At 40.5% G+C, this 18,685-nt stretch overlaps 1 protein-coding gene across 1 annotated transcript; it reads left to right on the top strand.

Moving 5' to 3' along the window:
* Positions 1-254: 254 nt before the first annotated feature.
* Positions 255-17,446, top strand: ift46 (intraflagellar transport 46 homolog (Chlamydomonas)). Its single transcript, NM_001165237.1, is given in 12 exon segments — positions 255-299; positions 674-770; positions 1,017-1,090; positions 5,124-5,257; positions 11,207-11,281; positions 13,165-13,258; positions 13,504-13,632; positions 13,787-13,905; positions 14,248-14,314; positions 16,499-16,559; positions 16,728-16,813; positions 17,077-17,446. Coding segments are annotated over 12 exon segments (1,053 nt in total). The 5' UTR covers positions 255-275; the 3' UTR covers positions 17,170-17,446.
* Positions 17,447-18,685: the final 1,239 nt, after the last annotated feature.

Consider the following 18,685-nt stretch of genomic DNA (forward strand, 5'->3'; position numbering starts at 1 on the left):
TGGTACATCTCAGTGGAGGCTGCTGAGGGGAGGACGGCTCATAATAGCTAGAATGGAGAGTATGGAATAGCATCAAACACATGGATCTATGTGTTTGATACCATTCCACTCATACTGCTCCAGCCATTACCACGAGCCACCAACCTCCTGTGGTACTGCTAAGATTTGTATACAATTTGTGGTACCATTTCCCATTTCTAACCTCTCTCCAAGAGAGCCAACAAAGGGTGGCATCGCGAGACTTGGTATCCCTTGGTGACGGTATACTGGTTTTCATGGATAGAGCAGAGAAACAGAAGGTAACCAAAAACTCTGATTATCTTTCACAAATTCCAGAAATAATTGTTCACACTACATTCTGTACAGAATTGGTATTTCATGCATTTCTCCTTTTATGCTAGTTTTGCTCATGTATCCAACTTTTATGGCAACGCTAGCTAGCTAAAGTTGGCTAGCTAACAGGGTTTATTTAAATGTAATTCCTGTGGCCTTGTCAACAAGTACTGCCAACAACTCAAGCCACAATTTACATTAGCTAACTGGCTAGCTAGCTATCCAACTACCCAACGTGCCCAGCTATTTTGCATGTAGCCTACTACATTCCTTAACAGTAATGTTACATTCGGATAGTTTGCATGTTGTCAAGTCATTAAGTGATTTGTCGCATCTTCAGACTAAGCTCTTAACTAACCAGCCCTATGACGAGAGCCTGGAGGTGAACGACTACGAGGAAATCGCTAGTGTGTACACGCCGACTCCACGAAGACCAGGTACTAAAAGTGTAATTCATGCAATTCAGAAGCAAATTGCGTGATGCTATTTATTAGACCCTACAGCAACCCTAACCCCGATATGAGTTCATTATGGCATCAACCAATATATCTGGACCTTTTATTATGGCACAGTCAGGTGGTAGTGCACTCTCACCATAAGCACAGGGTTGCTGCTGGTTCAACCCCTGCTGCGACTGTACCCCCTCATCGCTAACAACATCTCAACTTTCTCCCCTTTACAAGTCTCAAGGAAAAAGAACAGACCGCTGTATGAAATGGCGAACAACAGCAGTGATGAATTTGACGACGATGTAAAGGTGATTATGTAAGGGACAATCAACAAGGGGCTACGCGTTCTATGGAAAATAATGGATGACGTGGAAGGTGTGTTCCATGACGCGCAAGCAGAGTGGAACTGACCTCCCACGCAGTAACATTATATTCTGGAGAACGCATAGAGCCCCGAGTTGATTATCCCATTTATGCTATGGCTATAATTGAACACATTTGCTGCACGAAATGTGTTCAACAGTCACTGAATTAGCTAGCAAGTTTACTAGATAGCTACAGTAGTTGCCCTGGTAACCAAACAAACAGACGTGTTAGTTTAGCTAAGCAAACCATCAAATAAAATATTATTGGTCACATACACGTATTTAGCATATGTTATTGCGGGTGTAGCGAAATGCGTGTCTTCCTAGTTCCAACAGTGTAGTAGTATCTAACAATCCACAACAACACACACATCTAAAAGTAAAATAATGTAATTAAGAAATATATAAATATTAGGACAAGCAATGTTGGAGTGGCATTGACTAAAATACAGTAGAATATAATACAGTATATACAGGCGGTGCTTTACCTAGCAGAGACTTGTAGATGACCTGGAGCCAGTGGGTTTAGCGACGAGTATGAAGCGAGGGCCAGCCAATGAGAGCGTACAGGTCCCACTGGTGGGCAGTATATGGGGCTTTGGTGACAAAACGGATGGCACTGTGATAGACTGCATCCAATTTGTTGAGTTGAGTGTTGGAGGGTATTTTGTAGATGACATCGCCGAAGTCGAGGATCGGTAGGATGGTCAGTTTTATGAGGGTATGTTTGGCAGTATGAGTGAAGGATACTTTGTTGATGTCCTTGATGATCTTTTTGGCCTTCCTGTGACATCGGGTGCTGTAGGTATCCTGGAGGGCAGGTGGTGTGCCCCCGGTGAGCTTGCTATTATGAAAATCAAATTCAACAATGTTTTCAATTTGACTTTTGCTTTCAAAGGCAGCTTAAACATACAGTACCAGTCAAAATTTTGGACACACCTACTCATTCGTTCATTTTCTACATTGTAAACTCAGCAAAAAAATAAACGTCCTCTCACTGTCAACTGCGTTTATTTTCATCAAACTTAACACGAATGAACATAAAAAGATTCAACAACTGAGATGTAAACTGAACATGTTCCACAGACATGTGACTAACAGACATTGAATAATATGTCCCTGAACAAAGGGGGGGGGGGGGGGGGGGGGGGGGGGGGGTCAAAAGTAACCGTCAGCATCAGGTGTGGCCACCAGCTGCATTAAGTACTGCAGTGCATCTCCTCCTCATGGACTGCACCAGATTTGCCAGTTCTTGCTGTGAAATGTTAGCCCACTCTTCCACCAAGGCACATGTGCTTAATACAACAGGTGTAGACCTTACAGTGAAATGCTTACTTACAAGCCCAACAATGCAGTTTTAACAAAATACATTTTAAAAAGTAAGAGATAAAAACAAATAATTGAGTAGCAGCTGTAAATAACAATAGTGGGACTATATACAGGGGGTACCGGTTCAGAGTAAGGGTGCAGGGGCACTGGTGTTGAGGTAATTATGTCCATGCAGGTAGGGTTATTGAAGTGGCTATGCATAGATAATATATGAGTAGCAGCGGGTGGTGCAAATAGTGTGGGTAGCCATTTGATTAGCTGTTTATGAGTCTTATGGTAGAAGCTGTTTAGAAACCTCTATGACTAGGGTGGCTGGAGTCTTTGACAATTTTTAGGGCCTTCTTCTGACACTGCCTGGTATAGAGGTCCTGGATGGCAGGAAGCTTGACCTCGGTGATGTACTGGGCCGTACGCGCTACCCTATGTAGTGCCTTGCGGTCGGAGGCCAAGCAGTTGCCATACCAGGAAGTGATGCAACTAGTCAGGATGCTCTTGATGGTGCAGCTGTAAAACCTTTTGAGGATCTGAGGACCCATGCCAAGTCTTTTCAGTCTCCTGAAGGGGAATAGGTTTTGTCATGCCCTCATTATGACTCTCTTGATGTTCTTGGACCTTGATAGCTTGTTGGTGATGTGGATGCCAAGGAACTTGAAGCTCTTAACCTGCTCCACTACAACCCCGTCGGTGAGAATGGGGCGTGCTCGGTCTGCCTTTTCCTGTTGTTCACATCATCTCCTTTGTCTTGAACACATTGAGGGAGAGGTTGTTGTCCTTGCACCACATGGTCAGGTCTCTAACCTCCTCGCTATAGGCTGTCTCATCGTTGTCGGTGATCAGGCTTACCACTGTTGTCATCAGCAAAAATAATAATGGTGTTGGAGTTGTGTCTGGCCGTGCAGTTATGAGTGAACTGGGAGTACAGGAGGGGACTGAGCACGCACCCCTGAGGGGACCCTGTGTTTAGGATCAGCATGGCCGATGTGTTGTTACCTCCCCTTACCACCTGGTGGGGCGGCCCGTCAGGAAGTCTAGGATCCAGTTGCAGAGGGAGGTGTTTAGTCCCAGGGTCCTTAGCTTAGTGATGAGCTTTGAGGGCACTATGGTGTTGAATGCTGAGCTGTAGTCAATGAATAGCATTCTCACGTAGCTGTTCCTTTTGTCCAAGTGGGATAGGGCAGTGTGGAGTTCAGTAGAGATTGCATCATCTGTGGATTTGTTGGTGCGGTATGCAAATTGGAGTGTGCCTAGGGTTTCTGGGATAATGATGTTGATGTGAGCCATGACCAGCCTTTCAAAGCATTTCATGGCTACAGATTTGAGTGTTACGGGTCTGTAGTCATTTAGGCAGGTTATCTTAGTGTTCTTGGGCACAGGGACTATGGTGGTCTACAGACTCGGGGGCCAGACGGATTAGGAGAGGTTGAACATGTCAGTGAAGACACTTGTAAGTTTGTCAGCGCATGCTCAGAGTAGACATCCTGGTAATCCATCTGGTCCTGCAGCCTTGTGAATGTTGACCTGTTTAAAGGCCTTACTCACATTGGCTGCGGAGAGAGTGATCACACAGTCTTCCGGAACAGCTGGTGCTCTCATGCCTGTTTCAGTGTTATTTGCCTCTAAGTGAACATAGAAGAAGTTTAGCTCGTCTGGTAGGCTCGTGTCACTGTGCAGCTCTCGGTTGTGCTTTCGTTTGGAGTCTGTAATATTTTGCAATCCCTGGCACATCCAACGAGCGTCTGAGCCGGTGTAGTACGATTCACAACACACCTGATTGGCTCAAACGCATTAAGAAGCAAGAAATTCCACAAATGACCTTTTACAGGCATACATGTTACTTGAAATGCATTCCAGGTGGCTACCTCATGAAGTTGATTGAGAGAATGCCAAGAGTGTGCAAGCTGTCATCAAGGTAAAGGGTGGTTACTTTGAAGATTCTCAAATATAAAATGTGTTTTGATTTGTTTAACACTATTTTGGATACTACATAATAATTCCAAGTGTTATTTCATAGTTTTGATTACTTCACTATTATTCTACAATGTAGAAAATAGTAAAAATAAAGAAAAACCCTGGAAAGAGTTGGTGTGTCAACTTTTGACCGGTACTGTAGAACATGTAAGACTGAACTATAGTCATTGAATTCTACCATGCTGATTATATACTGTGAGTGAGAGACAATGATGCATTTGCTAGAATGCCCTTCAAGACAATCAGAAACGAGTATTCAACAATGCCATGGTATAAGAATTGTTATAAACTGGGTGGTTCGAGCCCTGAAAGCTGATTGGCTGAAATCTGTGGTATATCAGACCGTATAACACAGGTATGACAAAAACATTTTTTTTACTGTTCTAATTATGTTGGTAACCAGTTTATTATAGCAATAAGGCACCTCTGGGGTTGATGGTATATGGCCAATATACCAAGGCTAAGGATTGTATCCAGGTACTCTGCGTTGCACATAAGAACAGCCCTTAGCTGTGATATATTGGCCATATACTACACCCGCTCGATCCTTGCTGCTTAAATATATCATGAACTTGGGACTGGTGGTGACAGACCAAGTATATTAGCTAGCTAGAGGTATCTATTCCAACATATTCAGATAGATATTTTATGACGATCTTTTGTGTTCTACCAACGACAGCCAAAAAAGAAGGAGCAAAGGAACGGCCAGCCTGGCTTGAGTGAGAATGAGGAAGAGGAGGAGGAGGAAGATGATGATTCAGATGAGACGGAGTCTGATGAAGAGGAGGGTGAGCCGGGATCCGCCCCGGAAGGGTGAGTGCAGTCAAATCTCAGTGCACACACTGAGTAGGTTATAGACACATATACCGATCCCGTCATGAAAAGTTATGCGCGCAGTTCCGAATCAGAATCTGGTTTGTTTACATGGAAGTGAGTATGATCACATTCGACTTTAGATGCAGCTCATGCAAGTCAGCAAACAAGTAATCAGATGGTTATCGAGGATTGATTACCTAATAAGCTAGCAAGCCAGCGAGGCAAGGTAAATGATCACAAATAGAACCGGACGAATAATATATATACTGAGCAAAAATATAAACGCAACATGTGAAGTGTTGGTTTCATGAGCTGAAATAAAATATCCCTGAAATCTTCCATATGCACAAAAAGCGTACTTCTCTCAAATTGTGTTTACAGATTTGTTTACATCCCTGTTAGTGAAAATGTCTCCTTTGCCACGATAATCCATCCACCTGACATGACAGGTGTGGCATATCAAGAAGCTGATCAATGAAATTGTATTGGTCACATACATGTGATTAGCAGATGTAATTGCGGGTGTAGAGAAATGCTTGTGCTTCTAGCTCCAACAGTGCAGTAATATCTAACAAATTACACAACATATACCCAATACAGACAAATATAAGTAGTAATGAATGAAGACTATATACATATATATATATATACAGTGCCTTGCGAAAGTATTCGGCCCCCTTGAACTTTGCGACCTTTTGCCACATTTCAGGCTTCAAACATAAAGATATAAAACTGTATTTTTTTGTGAAGAATCAACCACAAGTGGGACACAATCATGAAGTGGAACGACATTTATTGGATATTTCAAACTTTTTTAACAAATCAAAAACTGAAAAATTGGGCGTGCAAAATTATTCTATATTATGTCTATATTGAAATAAGTAAAATCATTCAAAATGGGTTACTACACCAAAAAGCTGTGGTTTGTTTTAAATCGCATAGCCTACAGTCGGAAGGGCCTGCAATTTGTGCAGAGCGAGTGGCAAATATCAAATAAATTATTGTTTAGTTTCAACTATCAGTGAAAAGCAGAGACCCAGCCAGGCATATCGCAATAGTTAAAAATAAATAAATAATAAATAAATAAATCGCAGATAAGCAGTTTGGAAAGCAAAATGGCTATTGCTGTAGTCCTAAATGGAAGACAATGAAAAGACTTCAATCTGTCTTTTAATTATGACAATTCTCAACATAATTGAGCGAAAGGCTATCTTATTGGCACCAGCGGAGAACACCGGCCATATCCACAGTGAGTGTGGATATTCACTGTCTTTATCATTGGGTCAGTGCCACTTTCGTGTGTTTTTGGACAATAATTATTCTTCCTCCAGGTTAGATGGATGTCATTGTATTTGTTTCTCCCCTTTACGTAGGCCCAGAGTAGGTTACCTTGTCATTTTTGCAGTGGTGTAAAATACTTGGGTAAAAGTAAAGTACTGCTTAAGTAGTTTTTTGGGGTAACTTTTACTTTTACTCCACTACATTCCTAAGGAAAATAATGTACTTTTTACTCCACACATTTTCCCTGACACCCAAAAGTAGTCATTACATTTTGAATGCTTAACAGGACATGAAAATAGTTAAATTCACAGACTTATCAAGAGAACATCCCTGGCCATCCCTACTACCTCTGATCTGGCGAACTCACTAAATATGTCCTTAATTTGTAAATGATGTCTTAAATGTTGGAGTGTGCCCTTGATTATCAGTAAATCAACATTTAAAAAAAAATATATATATATTTATATATTATATATTATATATATATATATATATATATATATATATTTATATATATATATAATATATATATATATAATATATATAATAATATATATATATATTATATTATTATATAATATATTATATATATTATATATATATATATATATATTTTTTTTTTTAATTCAAAGGAAATTGTCCTGCTTTGGATTCCCAAATAGAAGTCATTTGAAATTATTTATACTTTTACTTTTGATACTTAAGTATCAAAAGTAAATGTAATTTCAAAATATACTTAAGTATATTTAAAACTAAATACTTTTAGACTTTTACTCTAGTAGTATTTTACTGGGTGACTTTCACTTCAGTCATTTTCTGTTAATGTATATTTACTTTTACTGAAGTGTGACAATTGCGTACTTTTTCCACCACTGAATTTTTGTCGTATTAAAAAAAGATTCTGCTAATGTCTCCAGTCATAGAAAATGTAGTAGAATTGCATGAAATGTGTTTATGAAAGGCTCACATTTTCCTGTGAAATAGCCTAGGCCAACTCTACACCACTATGTGCCGCATTGAACAGTCTTTTTTGCGAACAGAGATTGAGTTATAGTAGAAAGTCTGCAAATGCGAGGATGCATGGAATGGTTTATTATAAAGGTGCATTTTTATGGTAAGAATAGCTTCCCCAAACTTGAAACTCAAGTTTATGTTAGAATAACTGTCCACATTTACTTTTCCTCGGCCATCAAGGCGAGTAACGAACAGTAAAATCACTAGCCTATGTCAATCTACTATCCCCCATAGTAGAAAAGTATGTATGTCAATCTACCTCACCCCATAGTAGAAAAGTTTGTTGTTCTGTGCGAGAATGAAATAGCCTATTTCATATAATAGCCTGGGCCTTTAGGCTGCATGCAGAAAACGCTCTAAAAGCAATGATGCTCATGCGACAGATCAGAATGTTTAGCTTAAAATGTTGATCAACGATATATATATTTTTTTCACACACACCATTATACCATCATATCACCTCTTAGTAAGTTGGACACAAATAGTGTTTTAAATCCTCAGCTCATTGGATCCAAAGTAGACGGACCCACAAAATGTTTTGATGCCAGGGTTTAGGGCCTCAAACTTGGCATGAACATCTTTGAGTTGTCAAATGAAGGTCTTATATGCTCATCATAACTGTGTTCATTTTGTGAGCAGGCAGCCAGAGTCAGAGATAGTTGAGTATCTTAAAACACATTGGAGGAGAAGGTCTGATTGGAGGGACTTTGGATCTTCTCCTCCTATGCGGGTTAAGAAGGAGGTGAGGAGAGAGGTCTTTGAGTTGTTACATGAAGGTCCTATATGCTCATAATAATAACCATGTACATTTTGTGAGCAGACAGCCAGGGCCAGAGATGGTTAAGTATCTCGATAGGGAGAAGACAACAGAAGATGATCCGAGCTATACGTGCAGGTCAGTTTTAGAATTTGAATAAGAGGCAGTTCTATTGAGGCCAGGTGCAGGGAAAAGTCAAATTTTCTAATAGGAACAAATCTGAATGAAGGATAATTTCACAAAATGCTTTATGCAGCTACAGTGCCTTCAGAAAGTATTCATACTCCTTGACTTATTCCACATTTTGTTGTGTTACAGCCTGAATTAAAAATGGATTAAATAGATTTGTTTTTCTCACCCATCTACACACAATGCCGCATAATGACAAAGTGAGAACATGTTTTTAGAAATTGTTGCAAATGTATTGAAAATTGAATACAGATCTCATTGCCCCCTAGAATTGCCCCCTAACACTCAATAACTGGTATAAGTATTTACACCCCTGAGTCAATACTTTATAGAAGCAACTTTGGCAGCGATTACAGCTGTGAGTCTTTCTGGGTAGGTCTCTTAAGAGCTTTTGACACCTGGTTTGTGCAATATTTGCCCATTTATTATTTTCAAAGTTCTTCAAGCTCTGTCATATTGGTTGTCGATCATTGTTAGACAACCATTTTCAGGTCTTAGATTTAAGTCAAAACTGTAACTCGGCCACTCAGGAACATTCACTGTCTTCTTGGTAAGAAACTCCATTGTAGATTTGGCCTTGTGTTTTAGGTTATTGTCCTGCTGAAAGGTGAATTCATCTCAGTGTCTGTTGAAAATCAGACTGAACCAGGTTTTCCTCTAGGATTTTGCCATTGCTTTGTTCCATTCTGTGAATTATTTTTTTATCCTGAAAAACTCCCTCAGTCCTGTGTTCAACATTTATCACAGAAAGATTGTTTCATCCATATACACTTACTGTGCTGTGAAAAAGTATCTGCCCCCTTAATGATTTTTTCTATTTTTGTATATTTTTGACACTGAATGTTATCAGTTCTTCAACCTAAACCTAAAATTAGATCAAGGGAAACAGAGTGAATAAATATCAAATCATTTGTCATACTTATTTCACTAATTTAATAAACAAAGTTATGCAACACCTAATGCCCCTATCTGAAAAAAGAATTGCCCCCTAACACTCAATAACTGGTTGTGCCACCTTTTATCTGCAATGACAGCAACCAAATGCTTCCTGTAGTTGTTTTTCAGTGTCACATCGCTTTGAAGGAATTCTATCCCACTTTTCTATGCATAACTGCTTTAACTTAGTGACATTTGTGGGTTTTGGAGCATGAACAGCTTGTTTCAGGTCCCGCCACCTAAATTGGGTTTAGGTCTGGTTTTGACTAGGCCATTCGAAAACTTTACATTTGTTGCAGCCATTCTTTGTTTCAAACCTTCTGATGTGGGCAAAAAGGTGTGATGGGTCCGCACTAGACTTGTTTGTGTTTTGGATCATTGTCTTGCTGCATGAACCATCTGCGCTTCAACTTCAGCTCACGGACGGATGGCCTGACGGTTACATGCACCCAATAATACGATTTTCATATAATAGTTTGTTTAAAACGTTTACATGCTTTGCAAGAAGAATGATTTCCCTAATAAGCCTGTTTACATGGACACATCTGAAATCAGTCTACCTTGCAGAAAATCGTCAATCAAAATAAACGTTCCACCACAGCGACCATGTTATTGTTGTGATGCCTATTTGATTCTGAGTTCGGACATTTGTAAGTTTGTATGGGAAAACAATTTTTAAGATGCATACTTTTAGTTTTTCCAAAACAAATTTTGACTTCGGCAAAAAAGGAAGCTTGAGCTGCTAGTGCTAGCACATGCACAGATCTAATACACCACTGTAATTCTAATTTAAGGCATTAACATGTCCTGATCATTTGAACGATTGCTCAGAAAACCTGTTGTTTTAATCGGCGTATGCTTACTTCGATTATGACCGTACACTGATTTAAGATAAGCAGAGTAAGGTGTTTACATGACTAATGCCGTATTCGGCTTAATGCCATAATCAATTTGATATCGAATTATTAGTGTGCATGTAAACGTACTAATAGAGGGCAGTATCCATAGTTCCTTCAATGATGGCAAGTGCTCCAGGTCCTAAGGCACCAAACACTGCATTCCACAGGAAGAACCTCATACCAACTGTTCAGCATGATGGTGGTAGTGTGACGGTTTGGGTATGTTTTGCTGCCTCAGGACCTGGATAACTTGCCATCATTGAAGGAACCATAATTCTGCTCTGTATCAGAGAATTCTACAGGAGAATGAAAGGCCATCTGTCTGTGAGCTAAAGCACAACTGGGTCATGCAGAAAGATAATAATCTAAAACACACAAGCAAGTCTACATGAGAATGACTGAAAAGCAACAACAACAAAAATTGTTTACGACTGCCTAAGTCAAAGTCCAGACCTAAATCTGATTGAGATGCTGTGGTAGGACCTGAAACAGACAGTTAATTCTTGAAAACCAACTATTGCCGCTGAGTTAAAGCAAAATTCCTACAGTGATGTGAGAGACCAATCAACAACTACAGGAAGCATTTGGTTGCGCTCATTGCAGCTAAAGGTGACAGTTACACACAGGGGCATTGGGTTTTGAATAATGTTGTTAATTAAATAATTGAAATAAGTATCAACATTTTGTGTTATTTGTTCACTCAGGTTCCCTTGATCTAATATTAGGTTTTGGTTGATCTGATAACATTCAGTTTAAAAATATGCAAAAAATAGAGAAAATCAGAAAAGGGACAAGTACTTTTTCACAGCACTGTAGTTAATTTTAATTGTAAACAGACAAACATCCCAAATTTGATGCTTTTCTTTGCAGGGCATATGACCCGGCAGACTACGACCACCTTCCTGTCACTGCAGAGATCAAAGAGCTGTTTCAGTACATTACCCGGTGAGTGGCGCCTGCAGCTCCGCTACAGAGCTGTGTATGTTTATTTAAAGCTGACCAAGCTGAATATGCCACTTATTGACATTTCTACACAGGCTGAAAACCAGCCCTTGCTCCAAGCCACAATTCCGCTGAATTATTATACACTGCTCAAAAAAATAAAGGGAACACTTAAACAACACAATGTAACTCCAAGTCAATCACACTTCTGTGAAATCAAACTGTCCACTTAGGAAGCAACACTGATTGACAATGAATTTCACATTGTGTTGTGCAAATGGAATAGACAACAGGTGGAAATTATAGGCAATTAGCAAGACACCCCCAATAAAGGAGTGGTTCTGCAGGTGGTGACCACAGACCACTTCAGTTCCTATGCTTCCTGGCTGATGTTTTGGTCACTTTTGAATGCTGGCGGTGCTTTCACTCTAGTGGTAGCATGAGACGGAGTCTACAACCCACACAAGTGGCTCAGGTAGTGCAGCTCATCCAGGATGGCACATCAATGCGAGCTGTGGCAAGAAGGTTTGCTGTGTCTGTCAGCGTAGTGTCCAGAGCATGGCGGCGCTACCAGGAGACAGGCCAGTACATCAGGAGACGTGGAGGAGGCCGTAGGAGGGCAACAACCCAGCAGCAGGACCGCTACCTCTGCCTTTGTGCAAGGAGGAGCAGGAGGAGCACTGCCAGAGCCCTGCAAAATGACCTCCAGCAGGCCACAAATGTGCATGTGTCTGCTCAAACGGTCAGAAACAGACTCCATGAGGGTGGTATGAGGGCCCGACGTCCACAGGTGGGGGTTGTGCTTACAGCCCAACACCGTGCAGGACGTTTGGCATTTGCCAGAGAACACCAAGATTGGCAAATTCGCCACTGGCACCCTGTGCTCTTCACAGATGAAAGCAGGTTCACACTGAGCACATGTGACAGACGTGACAGAGTCTGAAGACGCCATGGAGAACGTTCTGCTGCCTGCAACATCCTCCAGCATGACCGGTTTGGCGGTGGGACAGTCATGGTGTGGGGTGGCATTTCTTTGGGGGCCCGCACAGCCCTCCATGTGCTTGCCAGAGGTAGCCTGACTGCCATTAGGTACCGAGATTAGATCCTCAGACCCCTTGTGAGACCATATGCTGTTGCGGTTGGCCCTGGGTTCCTCCTAATGCAAGACAATGCTAGACCTCATGTGGCTGGAGTGTGTCAGCAGTTCCTGCAAGAGGAAGGCATTGCTGTGGACTGGCCCGCCCGTTCCCCAGACCTGAATCCAATTGAGCACATCTGGGACATCATGTCTCGCTCCATCCACCATCTCCCACCACAGACTGTCCAGGAGTTGGCAGATGCTTTAGTCCAGGTCTGGGAGGAGATCCCTCAGGAGACCATCCGCCACCTCATCAGGAGCATGCCCAGGCGTTGTATGGAGGTCATACAGGCACGTGGAGGCCACACACACACACACACACACTACTGAGCCTCATTTTGACTTGTTTTAAGGACAGTACATCAAAGTTGGATCAGCCAGTAGTGAGGTTTTCCACTTTAATTTTGAGTGTGACTCCAAATCCAGACCTCCATGGGTTGATAAATTTTATTTCCATTGATAATTTTTGTGTGATTTTGTTGTCAGCACATTCAACTATGTAAAGAAAAAAGTATTTAATAAGAATATTTCATTCATTCAGATCTAGGATGTGTTATTTTAGTGTTCCCTTTATTTTTTTGAGCAGTGTGTGTGTGTGTATATGTGTGTGTGTGTGTGTGTGTGTGTATATATATATATATATATATATATATATATATATATATATATATATATATATATATATATATATATATATATATATATATATATATATATATATTTAGTAACATTGTTTGTGAATCTGCAGGTATACTCCTCAGACCATTGAACTAGACCACAAGCTTAAACCCTTTATACCCGACTTCATCCCAGCAGTGGGAGACATTGATGCCTTCCTTAAAGTGAGCATTACCAAGCAAACACATTTTCTCTTAGCTTCACATTTATTTTATGGTTCCAATTCTTTTCTTCCCTGCTTGATGGAATCACATTGTTGAAATGTCCAATTTTGTGTAAACTTTGTTTTCTAATCCAGTCATGTAATGATCAGTGGTTACATCAAAAGATGCGGGGAGGAAGGTGGAATGTAATAATAAGTTCTCCGAGCTGGGCTACTGTCATTGACTTTGTTCCATTGTAACCTCAGGTCCCACGTCCTGATGGCAAAGCAGACAACCTGGGGCTTTTGGTCCTGGATGAGCCCTGCACCAAGCAGTCAGACCCCACTGTTCTGTCACTGTGGCTCTCTGAGAACAGCAAGCAGCACAACATTGCTGTAAGTACAACAAGTATATCACAGTGCGGTTTATAAATCCCCCACAGTCAGGCACAATTTACATCAGACTGTGCACATAACTATGGGTACTGCTTTCAGACAGACAGACACACACTGCAAATTCATTGATCCCTTCTCTCCTTGCGCTGCACAGGAGGTGAAAGTGAAAAGTGTGGAGAACCCGGAGAAGAACCCCAAAGCCATTGAGAATTGGATCGAGAGCATCAGTGAGCTCCATCGCTCCAAACCCCCAGCCACCGTCCACTACACCAGGCAAATGTTTACTTTACCTCACAGTACTGGTGCTGCCCTAGCCTGGTCCCAGATCTGTTTGTGCTGTATAGCCAACGACCATAAGAATTGGCTATGCAGCACAAATAGATCTGGGACTGGCTAGAACTGGTACTGATACTGTCACCGACTCTGACCATTATCTGATTCTAAGTCAGTTCTGTGATTTCTGTGAGGTGAATAGACACTGGCTCTGTGCCAAACTCTGTGCCAAATGTGCATACTACTAAGAAGGAAGGAATGTATGCATGTGGTGTGCTAGTATGGACTTTGGAATGTATCCACTGATATGCATGAAACAGTGGGTGTATTCTATTTTTCCAGGTCCATGCCAGACATTGATACTCTAATGCAGGAGTGGCCACCTGAATTTGAAGAGCTGCTGGGAAAGGTTAGTCACCAAACCTGAACTGAATCTGTTCATCTATCTATGGAACAATGGATATTTTAAACAGCAAGCAATTTGACCTGCTAGCTAGCTACTTCCTGTCTGTCATTTCCTGTTTGGCGTTGACTTGTCTAATTGCAGCCTTAATTGGACACGGTTCATTTTCATACCCCACATTGGGATACTCAGATTTTATTTTATTGGTCGCGTACACATATTTTGCAGATGTTATCGCAGGTGCAGTGGAATGCTTATGCTTCTAGCGCCAACAGTGCAGTATTACCGAACAATACAAAACAATACACACAAATCCAAGAAATAAAAATAAGGAAATTACGAAATCAGAACAAGCAACATCAGAGTCCGGAATATAGGGGTGGCAGGTAGTCTAGTGGTTAGAGCGTTGGACCAATAACCGAAAGGTTGCTGGATCGAATCCCCAAGCTGGCAAGGTAAAAATCTATCGTTCTGCCCCTGAACAAGGCAGTTGGCCTACCAGGGAACAGTGGGCTGTCATTGTAAATAAGAATTTGTTCTTAACTGACTTGCTATATAGATATGTTTGTATGTATGTATATATGTGTGTGTATGTATATTGAACAAAAATATAAACCCAACATGCAACAATTTCAACTAATTTACTGAGTTACAGCTCATATAAGGAAATCAATCAATTGAAATAAATTCAGTAAGCCCTAATATATGGATTTCACGTGACTGGGCAGGGGGGCAGCCATGGGTGGCATAGTCCCACCCACTTGGGTGCCAGGCTCACCCAATCAGAATGAGTTTTTCCCTACAAAAGGGCTTTATTACAGACAGAAATACTCCTCAGCTTCATCAGCTGTTCGGGTGGCTGGTCTTAGACGATCCCACAGGTAAAGAAGCCAGATGTGCAGGTCCTGGACTGGCATGGTCTGTGGTTGTGAGGCCGGTTGGACGTACTGCCAAATTGTTGGCGAATTATGGTAGAGAAATTAACATTTAATCATTTGGCAACAGCTCTGGTGGACATTCCTGCAGTCAGCATGCTAATTGCACTCTCCCTCGAAACATCTGTGGCATTGTGTTGTGTGACAAAAATGCACATTTTAGAGTGGCCATTTATTGTCCCCAGCACAAGGTGCACCTGTGTAATGATCACGCTGTTTAATTAGCTTCTTGATATGCCACACCTGTCAGGTGGATAGGTTATCTTGGCAAAGGAGAAATGCTCACTAACAGATGTAAAGAAATTGGTGCACAACATTTGAGAGAAATAAGCTTTTTGTAGGTATGGAACATTTCTGGGATATTTTATTTAGTCTCATGAAACCAACACTACATGTTGCGTTTATATTTTTGTTCAGTATATATGTACACTGAGTGCACAAAACATTAGGAACCTTCCTAATATTGAGTTACACCCCCCTTTGACCTCAGAACAGCCATGGACTCAGCAAGGTGTCTAAAGCGCTCCACATGGATGCTGATCCATGTTGACTCCAATGCTTCCCAGAGTTGTCTGGATGTCCTTTGGGAGGTGGACCATTCTTAAAAACATGGGCAACTGTTAAGCATGGAAAAACCCAGCAGCGTTGCAGTTCTTGACACACTCAAACCGGTGTCCCTGGCACCTACTACCATACCACGTTCAAAGTCACTTAAATCTTTTTTCTTATCCATTCAACCTCTGAACACACATACACAATCCATGCCTCAAGTGTCTCTCGACTTAAATATCCTTCTTTAACCTGTCTCCTCCTCTTCATCTACACTGATTGAAGTGGATTTAACAAGTGACATCAATAAGGGATCATAGCTTCCACCTGGATTCACCTGGTCAGTCTATGTCATGGAAAGTGCAGGTGTTCCTAATGTTTTGTACAGTGTATATGATGGTGTGTATAGACAGTATATGAAAATAAAGGTGTGTACAGCAGTAGCTATATAGGATGAGCGTTGACTAGAATACAGTATGAATATGAAGTGGGTAAATCAGTGTTAACATTTTATTATTGTCACCAGCGTTCAATGGCTATGTGTATATAGGGCAGCAGTCTAAAAATAAAGCTTTCTTATCAACGTCTGCTGTCCTTCATGAGTTGCTGTGTTCCCTTCCCTTTGCACAGAATGCAAAAGCCCAACCATTGTCAAAACTTTTTTCTGTTTTCTCCTCTACCTCAACCCTTTCTCGCCTTTTTCTAGGTTAGTCTACCAACGGCCGATATCAATTGTGATCTGACCGAGTACATTGAGGTCATATGTGGTGAGTTTTTCAAATTCTCTGCACACAATGCATTCAACAACGTCTGTCTGCTTGTGTAACACATTTGGATAAAATGGGGTGGGACAATCTGGACTCCTATGAAATGCCAATTTCAGTTTTTTTGTTGTGCCTTACTGAATACAACCCTTGTTTTTTCCACTCTCAAAGGCATCCTCGACATCCCCATCTACAAGAGCCGGATTCACTCACTCCATGTGCTGTTCACACTTTACTCTGAGTTCAAAAACTCACAGGTACCACAGTATTTACTCGCCTAACTTTCAGTTAGGCAGGGACCATTGGGATGACATTGTCATCATCCTTGCTGTGATTGTCATGTTCTTTCAATAGTTTTATTCTGACAAAATGGTTATAAAGCCAATTTTGCAGAACAACACCATAAACAAACTATAAATAGCGCAATTTGGTGAAATGTCCATAGTAATGTAACTTATTTACCTATTTTTCAATGATAATGTTTAGTCCTCCCTTACTAAAAAACATCTCCTTGTTTCAGCATTTCAAAGCCTTAGCGGAGGGTCAGAAGTCAGACACTCTGTCTGCTCCTCGCTCCACCACTGGAGAGCCAGAGACACTGGCCTTTGACTGAGGACAGACAACTGACTCCTGTTGAGTCAAGGACATGTTGCCTTCATTGTCCACCATCTGTGATTACTGTACTTTGTGGAAAGGAGGACAGAAGGATGCATAGATGTATATAAATGTTTGTAAATATTTATACACTTAACTTTATACAAAGTGCTTTTCTAGGATAGACTTACTGTTATGTGGAAGAAATTGCATTTTTTTATATTTCAAGTAGTCTTTGGTGTGTTAAGTTTCATTAAGTACTTCCTATTATTAAATTAATGAATATGTTTACATGGTAGAACCTGTGTTTATTATGTTTTCATTATCTGTGAATAGTATATGTTTATAGTAGTTTCACTCACTACTCTACATTCCTCTTAGAAAGAAACATTCCAGCAAGTAGTCCTGAAGTTAAAAGTATGTCCATTGGTGGAAAATCTCAACATTTCCAAATAATAAAGTGTAAAGGACTGTTCACTCTAAAATGTAGAGGTGAAGGTCAACTGAAATGTGTGTCCTTATAAGCATGGCCTAACTCATTTTCCATACTCAGTATTTCATACGAGTATACTTGTTTATAATTAGCTACTTTAGGATTGTAGAACCAGTTTAAAATATAAGCAATAAGTCCAATGTTCCAGCTCATAATAGTTTAACCCATGTATTATAATCACACATACAGTGGGGCAAAAAAGTATTTAGTCAGCCACCAATTGTGCAAGTTCTCCCATTTAAAAAGATGAGAGGCCTGTAATGTTCATCATAGGTACACTTCAACTATGACAGACAAAAATCCAGAAAATCACATTGTAGGATTTTTAATGAATTTATTTGAAAATTATGGTGGAAAAAAACTTTTGTTATTGACCAAATACTTAATCTCAATACTTTGTTATATACCCTTTGTTGGCAATGACAGAGGTCAAACGTTTTCTGTAAGTCTTCACCTATACCCGATACTGTCAGTGTAATTATTTTTTTCACAATTTTTACAAATTAATAAAAAATGCATAGACAAGCCTAAATATGTTCAGGAGTAAAAATGGACTCAAGTCCCATAAATTGCATGGATTCACTCTGTGTACAATAATAGTGTTGAACACTATTTTTAAATGACTACCTATCTCTGTACCACACACATACAATTATCTGTAAGGTCCCTCAGTCAAGCAGTATATTTAAAACAGTTTCAACAACAAAGTCCAGGGAGGTTTTCTAATACCTTGAAAAGAAGGGCACCTATTGGTTAAAAAAAAGCAGACCTTGAATATCCCTTTGAGCATGGTGAAGTTATTAATTACACTTTTGATGGTGTATATACTGTAAATACACCCAGTCACTACAAAGACACAGGTGGCAGGAAACCACAAAGAATTTTCACCATGAGGCCAGTTGTGACTTTATTATGTTTGCAATCGCAAACAAATAATCTGCTTAGACCCCAACCAAGAATCATCAAAAGTCGTGCTATAAATTCTCGTACTAACCCAAGATTCCTAAATGCTCTTCCAGACTCCCTCCACCTACCCAAGGAC

Source organism: Oncorhynchus mykiss, chromosome 12, assembly GCF_057628025.1.
Source record: "Oncorhynchus mykiss isolate SJ-2025 chromosome 12, ASM5762802v1, whole genome shotgun sequence".
Taxonomy (NCBI): domain Eukaryota; kingdom Metazoa; phylum Chordata; class Actinopteri; order Salmoniformes; family Salmonidae; genus Oncorhynchus; species Oncorhynchus mykiss.